We start from the raw sequence: 18,321 nt of genomic DNA, 5'->3' as shown, positions 1-18,321 counted from the left end.
TTTTTCTCAGCTCTAACAAACACATCCTTGAATACTAAGGTTGTCTCAAGCATTAAAAATGTTGAATTCCATCTAATAGGACAACCAAGAACCAACTTTTTATCATAACCTATACGACATTGTTTAGTAATTTCATCAAAATTTTCTTCTCTTTTCGGAGTTGCAGTCCAATAAGATACACTATCGCGTACATTTTCAATTCCATTTTTAATTATATCCTGTCCATCTTTCACAATTATGTTTAATATGTGAGCACAACAACGCATATGAAGGAGCATACCTGACAATATTTACTTATTTCTCTGTAACTTCTCTATTATGTCTTTCATTATAAGCGTCATTTATTGAACAATTATCCAAATATATAGTGGATAACTTTGTGTCAATATTCCAATTCATCAAACAATTTAACAAAACTTTTAAAAATATTCTTTAGTATGTGGACATGACACATAACTGAACCTACAAATAAAATAAAGTAGGCTTAAATGAGATGAAGTAGAACCGCCCAAATAAATAATAATAATTATAAATAAAAACTAAAACATTACCTCAATATTCAATTTTGAAATGTCCAAGTATGGTAATTTAAGTGTGTTGTAACAACCATGTATCCTTTTTTTGATTGCTAACTGTCCACATATTGGATGTTATAGTAACTCTACTGGAATTTTTATCAATCATAGACATTATTTTGGTCTTTTCATATTCAATATGTCAATTCTTAACCCAATAATTTTCTAAATTCAAAATGATCTACCATGGAAAGAGGGTATTCATGCATGATAATTATGTTTTCTAATTCTCTTTTAGCACCATCTTGATCAAATATATAGTTTCTAATACATTGTTTACCATCTTTTGACAAACTCTTTTAGCACCATCTTGATCAAATATATAGTTTCTAATACATTGTTTACCATCTTTTGACAAAGTATTTGTCAAAACTTGTTGTCTTAAACCCCAAACGTTTGGGTCCTTGTAGACAACGATTAAAGTGGTCATGTAGGTAACGAGTTCCATTTTTTGATTCACCTCCCAACAACTTACAACAATATTTCCTTTTTCCCTTTATAGCTCTATGATGTCTACAATCTCAAAATGATTCCAAACAACACTTCTTATCCTTTATGAACAATTAGAAATATTTATCGTACTTCGGTACTTCGGGAATTGTTTCAGGTGTTGTAGTTGAATTACCGAGTTTTATATAATTTGTTGAATTAGAAGTATTATTGCTAGATAAATTCTAACTATTTGTTGTCATGGAATACCTATTATAAATATTTAATAATTATCATTAATCAAACTAACATATATATTTAATTACATTAAAGTATAAATGAAGTATCATACTTCTCAAACTATAGTAATTAAAATCATTTCATCTTATTTAAAAAAAAAAATTAAATTACTAATTTTCTCTTTTGTTTTATTTTAAAAATAACATGTAATGCCATTTTTTATTTGAAGAACAATAAAGTGTAAAAGAAGTATTATATTTCTCAAACTATACTAAATAAAATAATTTCACCTTTTTAAAAAAACATTAGATTATTAACTCTTTTTTTTATTTGAAAAATAATTTGTAACTCCAATTTTTATTTAAGGAACATTAAAATACTATACATCAATATAATAGCACAAAAAAATTATCGGAATGAAATATTATATAAAAAATAATAGCAATCAAGCCTAACAGTTTATAACGGCAATAAAATAACTAAATTGACCAAAACTGAAAATATTGTCGTCAAGTTGGGAGAAGATGTAACAAAGGTTGTGAAAGAAGAAGACGGAGATAGAAGAAACCCTACCTGAAGAGAAAAGATGTGATGTCATATTATTTATATTAATTAGTAAGAAAACAGTAAAATAATATACAAAATTATATTAGAAAATAATTAAATTAACCTTCAATCTAGAAACGTCCTCAAGACTCAAGTGTAAATGGAGATGTATCTAAAATGGCTGTCAAGAAAATATGTATGCAAAATAGGATGAAGAAGAGATCACAAAAAAAATCATGTATGTAGAAAAGAGAAGATGTAACTAAAATTATAATAAACCCTAGCGTAATAGAGAAAATATAATGAGGAAGATGAAGAAGTAAAAAGTAGAGATATAATTGAGAAATAATGTGAAGTTAAGGTGGAGGTATGGAAGATAAAGGAGATTTTTAATGAAAAAGAGAAAAATAATTATTGAATTAAATAATGATTTCATTAAGTAATATATTTTCATTAAAAAATATAATTATATTTTATTGGTTCGATTTGGGGATCGGTTCGGTGCATGTTAATACCATCTCTGTCCCGAACCCCGATCAACATATTTCGAGTTTTCCCCGATCTGTCCCGATCCCCGGTTAAAGCGAGGAAAAATCATACCAATCGGTTCGGTTTGGCTAGGTTTTAGCAGGGCGATTTCAAATTTCCATCCCTAGTTGTAGGGAGGGAACAAAGAAGATACAAAATTGTCTGAGGTGGAGCGCTTGACGGCGGGATTGAGGTCTCTCTCGTCGTATGTCTGTGTGGGAGCTGGGAAGGGAAGTGTTGGTTGGGAGGACCACAACTCTCCCCCTCTCTCTCATCTCTTTATCTAGTTGATTCATCAATGTTACAATATCTCTTTTTTTATTTGATTCATTAATCTTTATAATGATTTAGATTAAGAATTAAATTCATATAATTGATTATTTATGATGAGAAGGGATTAAATGATAAATTATTTACGAAGTGAAGAGAAAAAATAGAGTGAAGATTGATTCAATATATCTCACTTGATCATCTCATATATAAGTTAAGGGAAAAAATTATAAATCTGGTATGAATTTTAATAGGTACATTTTATAGATTTGTGAGAGATTTTTAATCCTATTGAGTTTTGTATAAACAAATATCCATACAATAACACTATATAATTTTCTCTTAAATATTTTTTTTCTTGTGATTAACTTACAAATAATTTATATCAATAAATGTCTTATTTTTTAAAATAATCTCTATAGATTCAATACTAATATCGAATTCAAAAATATTGTTTTTCCTTGAACAAATAGATAAATCTCTAGATAATAGAGAAAGAATATGATATTGAACTAAAGAAGGTACATATCAAAATATTGAATAATTAATATCTAACTTAACTAGTTTATAAATAATTTTTTTTTAAATAACTAAACTAAAACAAATACAAAAACATAATATAATATTGATTTTTAGTTAATATTTTTATAAAATAAAGACAAAATCATTACCTCAATATAAGTTTACATTATAGACCTCACTTTTTCATCCCAATTTTTATAGTTTACAAGCAATTACTTTTTAATTAACTAAATTTTTAAAAACAATTGATTTCAGATTATTTTAATAAGGTAAGATGATAATACTTAAAATAAAAACAAAATACAAAAAAATGTTTTTTTTGCTTTATATTAACGAAAAATATTTATTTTTATTTTGTTAAATTTTAATTATTTTGTTTAATTAGATTTGATTTAATTAAATACAATTTTAAAGGTACCAAACTTAGTCTTTCTCTTTTATTAAACAATTTGTTTAATTTCTAATTAGATTTCTAATTAGAGAGGTAGTTTAGTTTTCTTGTTTAGAAAAGTGAGTTAGCATTCCTTTTAGAAAATTAGTTAGATTAGTTATCTTCATTAGTTTATTTTACTTACATTTATTTGATTTTGGAAAAAAATAAAAGGGAAAAATGGAAATGTGAAGATCATGGACATTTAACTTCCTAAAGACTAGGTAAGTTCGTTTGCTTCCACAAGACTAGGTAAAAATTATTAGTCACGGGCCTATAGGATTTAGTATTTCCCTAGCTCTCCCTATAAAAACATAACCTAGGTCATTGTGCAAAGGATCTTCCCCAAAAATTTTACACCTACATGCCCCTAGGCTGCCCACATTTACTCTCCACTTTTAAAACCTAAGAAAAATATCAACTAGGTTTTTGTCACAAGTTTTTTCTTAGAGAATTTCGGTTAGCACATCTATAGGATCAAAGAGCAGCCCACTAATGTAAGCTCATAAGTTATTAAACAAATGAGAGAAATGTATGATTTATCTTCTATTAATTAGTTTTATATATTATTTAATTCATAAATTTTCTTATTTTATTTAACTTTTCTATTACTAGTTAAACTCTTGTAAATATTAAACATTTCAATCAACAATATTATTTCAATCTTTTTCTTCTATAACTCAATCAAATAGTTATTGTTTATATTGTAATTTTAAAATCAAACTTGGTATCAGAGCTTATAGGTGACAACTCCCGAAAACAATTTCAATGGAAGAACAATATCACTTCTTAATTAGTTCTACCAATAATAGTTGGAAACGTAAATCTTGATAAACAAAACTATATCTATTGAAAATCACAAGTTACTCTAATCATAATAGGTTGTGATTTTATGGGTATAGTAAAAAAAAATCTCAAAACTCCTCACAAATTTCTTCAAGAAACAAATAATCAAAAGAATATAATTCAAATCAATAATCCAAAATTTAAACAATGACATATCCTAAATATAATTTTTTTTTTCATAAAATTGATCATCGCTCCTAAAGTTGTTTTTATAATCCACCTTGTCAAATATGTAATATACAAGTACATAGTGCTCTCACGTGCCCTCGTTTTAATCATTCTACAAATCCTACGACAATGTTAGTTACATCCTCTACTATTGTAGATCCACTTGATGTCCAAATTCAGGTGTTACAGACCATATTATTTCTAATCTTAATAATATACACGTAAATGCTTATGCAGGTACTCAAATTATTAAAGTCGAAAACAGTATGCCTCTGAATATTTATAATATTGGTACCACTAAAGCTTTAAATCAACTAAAATCTCTCTACTTACGTAATATCTAACGATTATGCTTAAACGGGCTCCAACTACATTTATTATAAAATAACTCATCATCATGATTCCTATAAAACAAAAAAGGTGGTTCCCGATTATATTAAATTACAATCCCCAAACCCCAACCTTGTAATGCCACCTAATGTGGGACAAAGACAAAGGAATTATTGTGATTGGATTCAAATACTATGATCAAAATATCCTAAGAGAAGGAGGTGTTTCGAACAATTGGTGAAAAATGATGATGAGAAAGAAATGAATGAGAATGAGGTGTTTCGAACAATTGGTGAAAAATGATGATGAGAAGGAAATGAATGACGGAGAAAATAAGAATTGAAGATTGATTCAATACATATAACTTGATCATTTTATATATAGAAGTTAATGAAAATAATTATAAATCATGTATCGAATATTATAGGTACTTTTCTTATATTAGCGGAGTGTTTTTTTATAATAATGTTGAGTTTTGTATAAATAAATATCTTCTAGTTCAATAACACAACAAGATTTTTCTCTAAGTATTTTGTTTAGCGTGATTTACTATCTCATCTTAAGGTTCAAAGTAACTAAGTATTTTTTATCAATAGATGTCTTCAATTCTTCACGATGATTTCTATAGATTCAACACTAAAGAAAGAAGATAATAGAGAAAGAAGGTGATATTGAACTAAAGAAGTTACATATCAAAATATTGAGTAATGTATATCTAACCTAACTAGTTTGTAAATATATATTTTTTTTTAAATAATCAAACTAAAACAAATACAAAAACATAATATAATATTGATTTGTAATTAATTATTTTTATTAAATAAATACAAAATCAATATATAAATAAATTTTATTTTATATCTCATAAAATTAATTAGAGCTTATTTCTAGATAGTGTTTAATGTGTTATAATTGTGAAAATTAAAATAAGGATGCCCCAAAATGCAAGAAAAAAAGATCTTTTTCTATTGCCTTTATATTTTAATTATTTGCAACATTAATTTGATCATCATTAAATTATTTATTTTATTTTTTAAATCACGATAATAATATTCATCAACTTAATCAAAATTTTGACAGGTTAAATAAAAGTTAAAATTAGCAAGCTCTTCAAATATTAAAATTTTATTAATTTATAAAAAAAAAAATCAATTTATACAAAAATATATATATATATATATATTTACAAATTAAAAAAACTTATTACTCATTGAAATAAATAATTAAATTATTATAATCATGACTATTTAGAGACTGCGGAAACGCATAACTAACTAAGTTTTTGTGCAATGCAACATGATATCAATACAAATAATTGAAACACAAAAAAATATAAATATCAAAGAATAATGCAACATAAAGAATAATGCAACATGTCCAACAAGAACCCTATATTCCATTTGAAAGCATCAATGTTAGTTATCTTTATTTTACCCTTGAATGAGACATCTGTTTACTTAAGACTTAGCTAATTGTTTGAATTAAGGAGGGTTTTTTTTGGAGTTAGTGCATGGCCTGGGATTGTTTGGACAAGGCTTGAAGAGGTGACATTTTATGTATTCACGTGCCAAGCACTGAACATTAAAGACGGATCTGAGCTGCCACCAAATTTGTTTTTGATGATTTAATTTTGCTAATTAATTATTCGTAAATGCAAAATTTTCTGTGGGAGAAACAAATAGATAGCTAGATAGATCTACTAATTAAGACAATGCTAAACAAATTAAGAGGAAACTGATTTCAATCTCTTTCTCTCTAGAAGAAGAATCTTAATTAGTCTGGGGTCAGTTGTGAAAGAAAGCGTTTTTTTTCCATGTTTTACTTGCAAAGACTTAGTCTTAGTTGAAGAATATTAGTCCTCCTAAATTTATGCCTATTACAATTTTATGGTTTTTTATTAATCTTTTATTATAATATCTTTCTTCCTACTAATTAGCTTTTATGGTTTTTTATTTTTTATTTTTTTTCTTTATTTAAATATAATAAATCTTTTATTATAAAATATTTCTTCCTAATAATTAGCTTTTTACTGATTCAAATCTATTTTATTTTATATAAAACTATTCAAGAAAAATTCATCACACATTCCTCTTCCCAAAATTTCTATAACACTCAACTCAATCCGTTCTCTTTTGATTTTTCGGTACTTTGCATCATATGGTATGTGATTATTTTTTCTACGTATTTGTTTGTGTATTTGAATATTTCGTTATTTCTCTCTTAATCGTAATTATTTTTTACTTTGAAAGGAATAATAATGTCTTTGTGGGAGAGACTCGAGAAATTGGGCGAAGGCAGCTATGGAGTTGTCTATCTAGGTCGTCCATTAGAAGGACATTGTCTCTATCCGTCTATTCCAATAATGGCAGTTAAATCCGCGGAGTACGAAAATTCATCATCTCTCCTACACGAAAGGGATATTCTCTCTAAATTTAAAGAATGTCCGCATATTATTCGTCTATATGGTTATGATTTCACCGTTGAAGGCACAAATTTTTTTACAAATATCTTCTTGGAGTACGCCTCGGGCGGCACTTTGCACGACCGCATTCAATCATCAAAGACATCTAAATACAACGGAATCTCCGAAATTGAAGCAAAGGAATATACACTTTCCATTTTAAAGGGTCTGCGCTACATCCATGAGAGTGGATACGTTCATTGTGATATAAAACCGGAAAACATATTAATGGTCGACGAGAAGGCCAAAATAGGCGACTTTGGTATGACTATTCAGCCATTCAATCTTCCAGGAATGACGTTAGGTACTCCTCACTATATGCCTCCAGAGACATTAAACGATGGAGAATATGATACTTCTACCGATATTTGGGCATTGGGATGCTCCTTCTTTGAAATGATCACATCAACGCCACAATGGAAATGCAAAAATATGAACCAAAATCTTATTAAACTAATAAAGCGAAGTAAAATGTCCAAAGATGCTTTCGATTTTTGGAAGAGGTGCACAACTAAAGATCCAAAGAAAAGATGGAGCGCAAATATGCTTCTACAACATCAGTTCATCGTTGGTAGGAGCGAGAATCCTTCTCCCGCCCAAAATAACGCATAGGCGCTCCTTTACTTCCGTACATTGATCCTAATCGGTATTTGATTAATTAATTTGTTTTTAAATTTATGTTTGTTATTTGATTATTTCTTTACTTATTTTTATTTTATTTTAGGATTTATGAATTAAGCTTGTGCGGAATCTTTGAAGGAATAATGTGTATAATACAAACAAATAAAGATTTTTAGTTTATATAACAAGAAGGTATTAATGTAAACTTAGACTTATTAGACTTACAAATTTATTTATAATGATTTTTTACTTAATGTTCATTTACATATGGTGCAGGCATTTACTCATCAAATGACATCCATATACTGAGTTTTGGATTACAACTAGTCCCTATAAACTTTTAAAGAGGTGAGTAAAATATTATTTTCTACACTTTTCAAATTATACATGTTTACAATTGATGTCCTTTTGAAGTAAAAAGACGTATTTTCTTTTTATATTGTATGTAAGGTGTAGTTTTTTGTACACCAAAATTTACTCAATCTTAAATCGCCTCTCTTCGACAATCGAATCATCCAATTGCCGTGAAATTTGTATTGTTCGTAGATCTAATCAATCATTTCATCTATAAGAGCAATTTATCATATACAGATGTAAGTTATGAAACATCGTTTTAAATCTAGAATATAAAATGGAGTTATGTTGTTAAAATCTGTAGAATATAAGACATACAATACGGGTGGATTAATAATAAATTATTGCTTTGCTTTTTTTATATTGCAGTTGAAAAAGATTTCATCTTGATTCCTAAAAGTACAAGTTTCATTAAATTGTTGTTACAAATGATTCATCCTTAAAGATAAAGGTGAGTTTTACTTAACTAACGGATAAATGTTTGTATTGGTTGATAGATTATAATTTTATTTATTGACTTCTTCCATAGTTTTAGTTATAACTAAATGGTTTAATACTATTATTATTGTTTATGAAGTGATTTTGATCATTCTTATATCTCTTATCTTTTTAGGGATAAAGAGTTATACAAGCAGGAGTAAGTTACATCAAAGGACTTTTAGGACAAAAATGGCATATTTACAAGAGTTCTAACACAATTATCCTGAGGTCAAGTCACATATGGGTATAATTCAAGGAAGGCTTGTTGTGGATGATTCATGAATGAGAGACAAAAATTAAAATAAATTTGGAAGTACGTATAGTATTGAAATCACTACTAGTTATCCGTTTGAAAACATCATCTTCCCCGGTTAAAAAAAGAGAAAAAAAAAGAAAAAAAAAAGAAAAGAAAAAAAAAGAAAAAAGAAAAAACCGGAAAGGAAATGAAAAGTCTCAAATATAAAGGACATCAGTATACCGATTCTGCTTAAACGAACTTCAAATGTATTTATTATAAAATAACTCTTAATCATGAATCCTATACAACGAAAGGGTGATGGTTCCCGACTGTGCTATATCCCAATCCCCAAACCTCAACCTTGTAAGACTGCCTAATGTGGGATGGAGACCAAAGGAATGATTGTGATTGGATTCAAATACGATGGTCCAATAATCCTAAGAGAACCAAGGTGCGTCAAACGATTGCATGTAAGGCTTACAAAAAAAAAGCACAACAAATAATGAGACAAGACTTTGATGGTGAAATATAAATCATCCATTATATTTGAGGTATGTACTAATTTATCTATTTCTCTTTTAATTGATTCATTAATGTTATAATATCTCTTTTCTTATTATTTGATTCATTTTTGTTTATAATGATGTAGATTAAGAGTCAAATTCTGACGAAGGGAAGGGGAAGAGAAGAAAAAAAGTGAAGATTGATTCAATATATGTAACTTGACCATCTTATATATAAGTTAAGGGGAACCATTGTAAATCCTATATGAAATATTATAGGTACTTTTTTTAGGTTAGTGGGAGTTTTTTAATCCTGTTGAGTTTTGTATAAACAAATAATCCCCTAATGTAATACCATTACAGGATTTTTCTCTCAAATAGTTATTTCTCTTGATTTACTATCTCAACTTTAGGCTCTAAGTAATTTTATTTTTTTTTTATCAATTGATCGATACGTTTTTTAAAGATGATTTCTATAAGTTTCTACATTAATATCAAATTAAAAAATATTATTTATGATCAATAAATAGGTAAACCTCAAGATAATTTCAAAAGAAGTATTCAATTCAAAAGAAACTAATATTGAATTAAAAAAAGGTTTTGTAAACTATTTTTTAAAATAATCACACCAAATCAAATAAAAATAATAATAATTTGTAACTAATGCAATAACCTGTTTTCATTTTCATCTTCATCTTCTATTTTATTTTCTGTAATGAAAGTCGATTATATAGACCTATCAATCTCAATACAAATTGTTTAAATAATAAAATCTAATATTAATTAAATGTGATAATTAAATTAGCTATGAATATGCTCATTATAATACATCATTCTGTTTACATAAAGAAACTAACATTGATGAGCTAAACATAACAAAATTTACTTTACCTGGGTCCAGACAACACAGAAGGAAGCAATGGCAAGGAATCACTAATTACAAGTGTTGTTGGTTTTGCAATAGCAAGATAATTGGTGAAATTATAATCCAAATTGTTATCAACATCCACGACACCTTCCAAAACCTTAACTACTGTTGTCATTGAAGGTCGTCTAGAGGAATCACCCTGCAAGCACCAAGCAGCTAACTTCATAATCTTCAAACCATCCTCGTCATTGACTAGATCATGAAGACGCCCCTCTTCAGCCTTACGTTTAAACATTCTCAACAAATGCATATCCTCCTCCTTTTGAGATCTATCCAGGTTTCGTCGATTACACAAGATTTCCATGACCACAACACCGAAGCTGTAAACATCTGCTTTCTCTGTGATGATTAGACTCATGCATTCGGGAGCTATATAACCTGGAGTTCCTCTTAATGTAGTCACCACTTGGCGACTATGGTCCTCGTCTACAAGCTTTGCCAATCCAAAATCTGATACTTTTGCATTAAAATTCTCGTCTAAAAGAATGTTTTGAGGCTTTATATCCAAATGAATTATCTTTTGTCTGCATCCTTCGTGAAGATAAGCCAACCCTTTTGCTATGTTGACTATGATCTTCTTCCTCATTTCCCACCCAAGCTTAACCAACTCTTCGCGTTTGTTGAAAATCCATTTGTCCAGAGATCCGTTTGCCATGTATTCATAGACGAGAAGTCTATTTGATTTCTCAGCACAATATCCGATTAGCTTTACCAAATTTACATGATGAATATTGCCAATTGTCTCAACCTCTGTCATGAACGACTTCTTTGGTTGGTCGAATGCATGAAGAAGCTTAACTGCGACTCTAACGCCGTTACTTATTGTCCCTTCAAACACTGAACCACATCCTCCTTCCCCAAGTTTCTTACTGAAGTTGCATGTAATGGTTTTCAAGTCTTCATAAGAGAATCTAGTTGGCATCACCCATAAGGGAGGGAGATGAAATTCTTCAACTTCATCCAAAACTATTCTCCGTTTATAAATAATGAACAACGAAAAAGCAATAGAAAGAGAGATGGCTATGAAAGCTCCAACAATAGTTCCAACTATAACATTGCTCGACATTTTTTTATGATTCTCCTCAACTTTAATAAATACAGAAACAAGAGGATCCCTTGTCTCTTTAAGAGAGAATACTTCACCTATGAACGAGCAATTTCCCAAATTTAAACCATCAGAAGTTACACGGAACACAATGGCTTTACATGAGCAGTTTCTCAAACAAGCTGTTTTGCAATCTTGTAATGCTAGGTTAAAATAGTTCATGGCTATGTTGAAATTGAAGTAAGTTGTGTTCTTAACCTCAACTAGATTATGTTTTTGCTGAGCATTTTCGCAAGAAAGGGGATCGGATAATGAGCATCCAAGTTGTAGTTTCTTAGGATCCACCGGCTTTATGGAATTTGCATCACCAGGACAATTGCATTTACCATCATCTGAACACAATCCATATCTTCCACATACCATTGGATACCCACAAGTTCCTAGAGAACTATCAAGCAGTTCAATACTCAGCTTCCAGTCATACCCCATTTGATAAATTCTCAAATGGCCATCATCTCCCAGTTTAAGGAATTCATGATAAAAGGTTCTTCTGGAACCAGATGATTGCTGGACGTTCATGAACCAATCGTAGCCTTCATTACTGACATTGAGATAACTATCATAGACAGTGCTACTGGTATCAAAGTAAAGCTGGGGCGGATTAGAATCTATTATGTAGGCACGCAAGTACCCATTTCCAGCAACGATTGTATACAAGCCTCTACTGGAGTTAGTCTCTGAGATACTAGCTATCAACTTCTGTCCAGGAAGCAACAACTGCCCACGAAATAAAGTATCTGTTGGATGATCAAAAGACTGCCAAACTGTGACATTATTTTTCTTGTCAAACATTACAAGATTTCCATTTTCAGTCAACTTAAAACCGGAAACAAACTTCCCTGCATTGTCAGTAGACCAAACCTGAGTACCATCTGAATCTGTCAAGCGAGATCGCCTTTGTGAGTGAACTCGAGGGTGGCATTAGGGTTCACTGGATGATCTCTGTTTGCTGCCCAACCGAGGTGCGACTCACTTGCAATCGAAGCATCTGTGCTGTTATAGAAGTTTGGGCTTTCCAAGATGATAACTCCGAAGTGGCATGACTTGCTGTTGTTGTAATGGCAGTAGAAGCCACAAATGAACAACGCACCTTCAACTGTGGATTTGGTGAGAAGAATAGGGTCTGATATAATCCCAACTGAGGGATTAAACATATCTGAAGGTTGGTTGATCCATATTGAAGGAGTAAGATATTGAGATGGAGATTGGCTTTTTGTGTGATTCATTAAAGAGAGGAAATAAGCAAGAATAAGGAAAATAGTGAAGAAAGTGTTTGTTTGATGCATTTCTGTAAAGATTCAAATATGTAGACAAGAAACAGATTGTCAGTCCAAAACCTGTTATCTTTGTAGGAGGGTGTTGTTCTGTTGTAACTAGTAAGCATTTAAAATTTTCTATAACGTGAGAATGGTCAGTATGCATTTGCTGAAAATGGCCAGCATTGACTTGGTACAGGAAAAAGGAGGACGACTCACCAGACATGGGTTCCTACAACAAATATATGTTATAGAAAAAGGGATAAAGTAAAAAAGCTTAAGGATAAACAAAGGAGAAGGTGCTTAACTTCAACTAAATTTGTTTTTTAATCATCATGACCGAAATATGGGAACAAGGCCTCATTGGTACTTTAAAATCCACCATGGATTATGGATGTTATAATCAGTCAACATCATCATGCCATCCTCCAACAGATTTCACATTGTCAATGGTCAGTAAAGGTTTTGACAAAGATCGGTATCCACCCATTAAACAAAGAATCAAGTGTAGGGTAATTTCCTTTTGAATATTGCAATCTTCAAGACTTTACTTGCCAGCAAAAATCAGTCATTAGGGTTTTCACAAATATTTGATTACCATTGCCACCTCTGAGACGTAAAATCAATTGAAGGATAAACTTCTTTCCGGCGAAGATGAGTCTTTGTTGATTAGATGAGATCCCTTTCTTAACAAATATCTGCATCTGTTCGAATTGGACAAAATAAATTAAACTAGAGTAAATATTTACAAGTCTAGAATGGATAACGTGGACTGAAATAGTTGATGAAGTAAACCACATGAAGAGACAAAGATCAGCAATTCATAACAAATGGAGATCGAAGAGGTCGATTCCCCATTAAAGACAGATATAACTAAACGGCGAATACAAATTATATGAACAGGTACGGCAAATGTAAAGTGAAATCGCATGAGCGAACATTGAGAAATCGTAATACCTTGAGAGATATGATGCTAGATACTTTGAAAGATGCTAGATACTTTGATATATGGGAAATTTATGGAGATGATGTCAAAAATGTCTTAAATGCGGAAAGTGTAAAGTTTTAAAAAAAAAAATGTTAGCGATCCTTTTACTGTTTTTGGACGAAAATGCCTCAGTTGCGTGAGGCAATTTTTTATTTTTTTATTTTTCAAAAAATTTTAATTATGAATTTTTTTTAACGAAAATGCCCAATTAAAAAAAATTGAAAAAAAAAATTTCAATTGCGTTGCGCAAAAGTATAATTGTTATTAAAAAATATGGTCACTAGCGCTATTTAATTTATGTCCCACACTATCGGCTATTAAGGGGAAATTTGATCCAATGACTCTCAAAAGAGGGTCATTCCCATATTTAACCTCCAAAAATTCCATTTTTATTTTTAACTATTTTTTATAAAAATTTTCAAATTTTACCCTTAATAACCTTTTCTTTTTTTTCTTTTTTATTTTTTTCTTTTTCTTTTCCCGGTTCCTTTTTCCCACTCATCTCCCCCCACGTGGTCCCCTCCCCGATCCCCCAAACCCCATCCCCAATCACCTTTCTTCCACCGCGACCCCACCACTCCTTCCCCCAACTGCCACCTCGCCACCCAACCACTCCTTCCCCAACTACCAGCCACCCCGCGACCTCCTTCCTCCAACTGCAATCCACCGCGACCGCCGACGCTGAACCCAGCTGAGACCAACCGACCAGCATCAAAAGGGCCATCAAAATGGGTACGTTTCTTTCATTCTCATTTCATTCCGTTTGAAATGTTGTGTTCCCCAAAATGGGTACGTTTGAAATGTTGTGAGAATGTGGTATGATAATGTATGCTTCACACGATCTACGTCCCAAGCCCACGCCCCACGCCCAAGCTTGGGCGTGGGTCTTGGGCGTGGGGCGTGAGACTTGGGCGTGGGGATCAAGTGTGGGTGTGAGACTTGGGAGTAGTCTTGGGCGTGGGGCGTGGGGCTTGGGCATGGAGCGTGGGCCTTGGGCGTGTAGCGTGGGTCTTGGGCGTGGAGCGTGGGCCTTGGGCGTGGAGCGTGGGTCTTGGGCGTGGAGCGTGGGTCTTGGGCGTGGGGCGTGGGGCGTGGGCCTTGGGCGTGGAGCGTGGGCCTTGGGCGTGGGCCTTGGGTGTGGGGCGTGGGCCTTGGACCTTGGGCGTGGGGCTTTACATCTTATTCTTTGAATTAATTTAAGGTTTTGTTATACTTGGAAAATCTCAGTCATTTGAATCCAACAAAGACATCAATAATTAACTAATTTAAGAATGAAATTTGAAGCCAACAAATTAACTATTTATATTCAATTTAGATCAGGCTCTACAATTTGATGGAATAACCTTACTGTCCATTTGTTTCTCCAAAAATTCATTTTTTTAGTGACCACATTTGATATATTCAATGAGGCAGTAAGGTATTCCAAATGCATAATAGTAAAAACCCACAATCCCCACTTTTGGTTGTCTTTGGGACTGTTGGGTGTAGTATTATGGAATATGACATCCTATCCAATTTCATATGTGGAAACCTTTCCTTATCGCCTATGGTGAACCTCTGTTCAAGCAAGTACAACACCATTACACACATAGGTTTCATGAAGTCGTCATATTCATCCTTTGGGAACATATTCTGTTCGCAGTCATATACGTATATGCACCAATCTTGTAGATGAATCTTGCATAGGACCCAGTGCTTCTACTTTAGGTTCAAAAGTACATATATCATATCAACAATATTCCAAGAATTACTTCCTTCACCAACTAAGTATTCCATGAAATCGTCGAATTGGTAGCCAGCAGGATTCGGGACAAACATATCATAGCGATTCATCATCTTCTGAGAGAATTTAGAGTCAGCAATTGCGAAATTTCTTGGATATGTCTTAGGGAACTCTGCAACCCTTCGTCTCATTAGATGACAGATTGCATTTATCTCCTGCGAAAAAAATTATTGATTAAGCAAAATTATTGGGCGTGGGGCTTGGGCGTGGGGTGTGGGACTTAGGCGTAGGGGTTGGGCGTGGGGCGTGGAGGTTGGGCGTGGGGGTGGGGCGTGGAGGTTGGGCGTGGGGGTTGGGCGCGGGGCTTGGGCGTGGGGTGTGGGCGTGGGGCTTGGGCGTGGGGCGTGGGCGTGGGGCTTGAGCGTAGGGCTTGGGCGTGGGGCGTGGGGGTTGGGCGTGGGCGTGGGCGTGGGCGTGGGCGTGGGGCTTGGGCGTGGGGAGTGGGGCTTGGACGTGGGGCGTGAGACTTGGGCGTGGGGCTTGAGCGTGGGGCGTGGGGCTTGGGCGTGGGGCGTGGGGCTTGGGCGTGAGGCGTGAGGCTTGGGCGTGGGGACACAATGAACAAAAATAAAGAACAAAAATACTTACCTTATCGTGTAACCAATCTTGAGGCTTGAACAATCTGTTGAATAAAGAACGATCTCCATCGCAAACCGTCAAATCCTTGAAATCCTTTCCATCACTCTTTAACCATTTCTTGAATGTCTTCATCTTTTCCTCGTCAATTCGTAACATCGGATTAACCTTAACCGGATCATTTAGTTTAAACTCTTTCCCACTAGGGTCGGTGTAGTCCCCCAATTGTTTTGACTTCGTCTTCTTTCTCCGAAAATTTTTACCAACAAATTGTGATGGAGTCAATTCTTTCACATCATTCATCTCCTTCTCCTTATTCTTCTTCTTCTCCTCCTCGGTCTCCACAATCACATCCTTCACAATCTCCTTATCCTCGTCCTGCACAATCAAAAAATCTGATTAATATATATTTTGGAACGTGGTGCGTGGGGAGTGGTGCAATATCTTGACATTCTTAGTCTCCTCCTTCTCCTTATTCTTCTCATCTTTTACCTCCACCTTTTTGTTCTCCTCTTCCAGCACCTCCTTCTCCTTATTCTTATGCTCATCATCCACATCCTTCAATTTGGGAGAGGATTGGGGCGTAGGGAGCGAATCCTCGTCCTGCACATCATCATTCTTCTTCTTATCCTCCTCCTTATTCTTCTCAGCTTCTACCTCCACCTCTTTGTTCTCCTCCTCCAGCACCTCCTTCTCCTTATTCTTATCCTCATCCACATCCTTCAATTTGGGAGAGGATTGGGGCGTAAGGAGCGAATCCTCGTCCTGCACATCATCATTATTCTTCTCAGCTTCCACCTCCTTCTCCTTATTCTTCTCCTCCTCCACCTCCTCTGGGCGATTAAAACTCAATTTGCGAGAGGCTTTTGGCGTGGGGCGTGAATCCTCGTTCTGCACAATGAAAAAATAAGATTAATATACATTGTGGAACATGGGGATTGGCACGTTCTATACCATACCTTGTCAGTCTCCTCGTCCTCCTCCCTAGTCTCCTCGTCCTCCTCCTCAGTATCCTCGTCCTCGTACTCGTCCTCCTCCTCATCGTTCTGCAAAATCAAAAATGAAATGAGATTAATATACATTTCGAGGTCTTGGGCGTGGGGCGTGGGGGTTGGGCGTGGGCGTGGGGCATGAGGCTTGAGTGTGGGGCGTGGGCGTGGGGCGTGGGCGTGGGGCTTGGGCGTGGGACTGGGGGGTTGGGCATGGCGCTTGGGCATGGGGCTTGGGCGTGGGGCGTGGGGATTAGGCGTGGGGCATGGGGCTTGGGCGTGGGGCTTGGGCGTGGGGCGTGGGGCTTAGGCGTGGGGCGTGGGGCTTAGGCGTGGGGCGTGGAGCTTGGGCGTGGGGCGTGGGGCTTGGGCGTGGGGCGTGAGGCTTGGGCGTGGGGCGTGAGGCTTGAGCGTGGGGCGTGGGGCTTGAGCGTGGGGCGTGGGGCTTGGGCATGGGGATCAAGTGTGTGTGTGGAGCTGTGCGTGGGGGTGTGCAATTATACCTTTTTCGACTTCCTCTTCTTAGCCTTCCTCTTCTTGGCCAGCCTCTCTCGCCTCTCCTTCCTCTCATTCCTCTTTCTCATAATCTCATCATCCTCCTCCTTACTCTTCTTCATCTCCTCGTCATTCTTCCTCTTAGAGTTCATCAACTCATCATTCTTCCTCTTCGTCCTATTCTCATTATCAACATCATCATTCTTCCTCTTCGTCCTATTCTCATTATCAACATCATCATTCCTCTTCTTTGTCGTCCTCTTATCAACAAGTGCAAGATCATTATTCTTCCTCTTTGTCGTCCTCTTCTCAGTAACAAGTGCAGCAGTACTTGCCTCTTCTTTTTCTTCTACTCCACCATTCTTTTGTTCATTTATTTGCCCCAATAATGTGATTATAAGTTGTTGATTCTCCTTCATGAGCTTGATTTCATTTTTAATCTCATTCACATCCTTTTTAATCTCATTCACATCATTTGTCATCTCATCAAGTTTGGCAGTTATGGCTTGAGACACTCGATTGGGTGCACAAGATGTAGAATTGTCTTGAGTTGGAATAGGAGTCATCGCAGAAGGGATTGATTGAGAGGAGCTTTCTTCGCTAGTTTCATCGTTAACTTGAGGGACCTGGGGACTAATATGTCTACTCTTCTTGGCATGC

General features: G+C 34.1%; 1 protein-coding gene across 1 annotated transcript; it reads left to right on the top strand.

The window, feature by feature from the left end:
• Positions 1-7,141: 7,141 nt before the first annotated feature.
• On the top strand, positions 7,142-7,957 carry LOC124934899 (mitogen-activated protein kinase kinase kinase 20-like). Its single transcript, XM_047475392.1, has one exon. The coding sequence runs from the start codon at positions 7,142-7,144 to the stop codon at positions 7,955-7,957; it is 816 nt and encodes a 271-aa protein (XP_047331348.1).
• The last annotated feature ends 10,364 nt before the right edge of the window (positions 7,958-18,321 follow it).

This window comes from Impatiens glandulifera, chromosome 4, assembly GCF_907164915.1.
Source record: "Impatiens glandulifera chromosome 4, dImpGla2.1, whole genome shotgun sequence".
Classification (NCBI taxonomy): Eukaryota; Viridiplantae; Streptophyta; class Magnoliopsida; order Ericales; family Balsaminaceae; genus Impatiens; species Impatiens glandulifera.
Note: the sequence above shows the minus strand (reverse complement) of the source record. Positions and strands in the feature narration are given on the sequence as shown.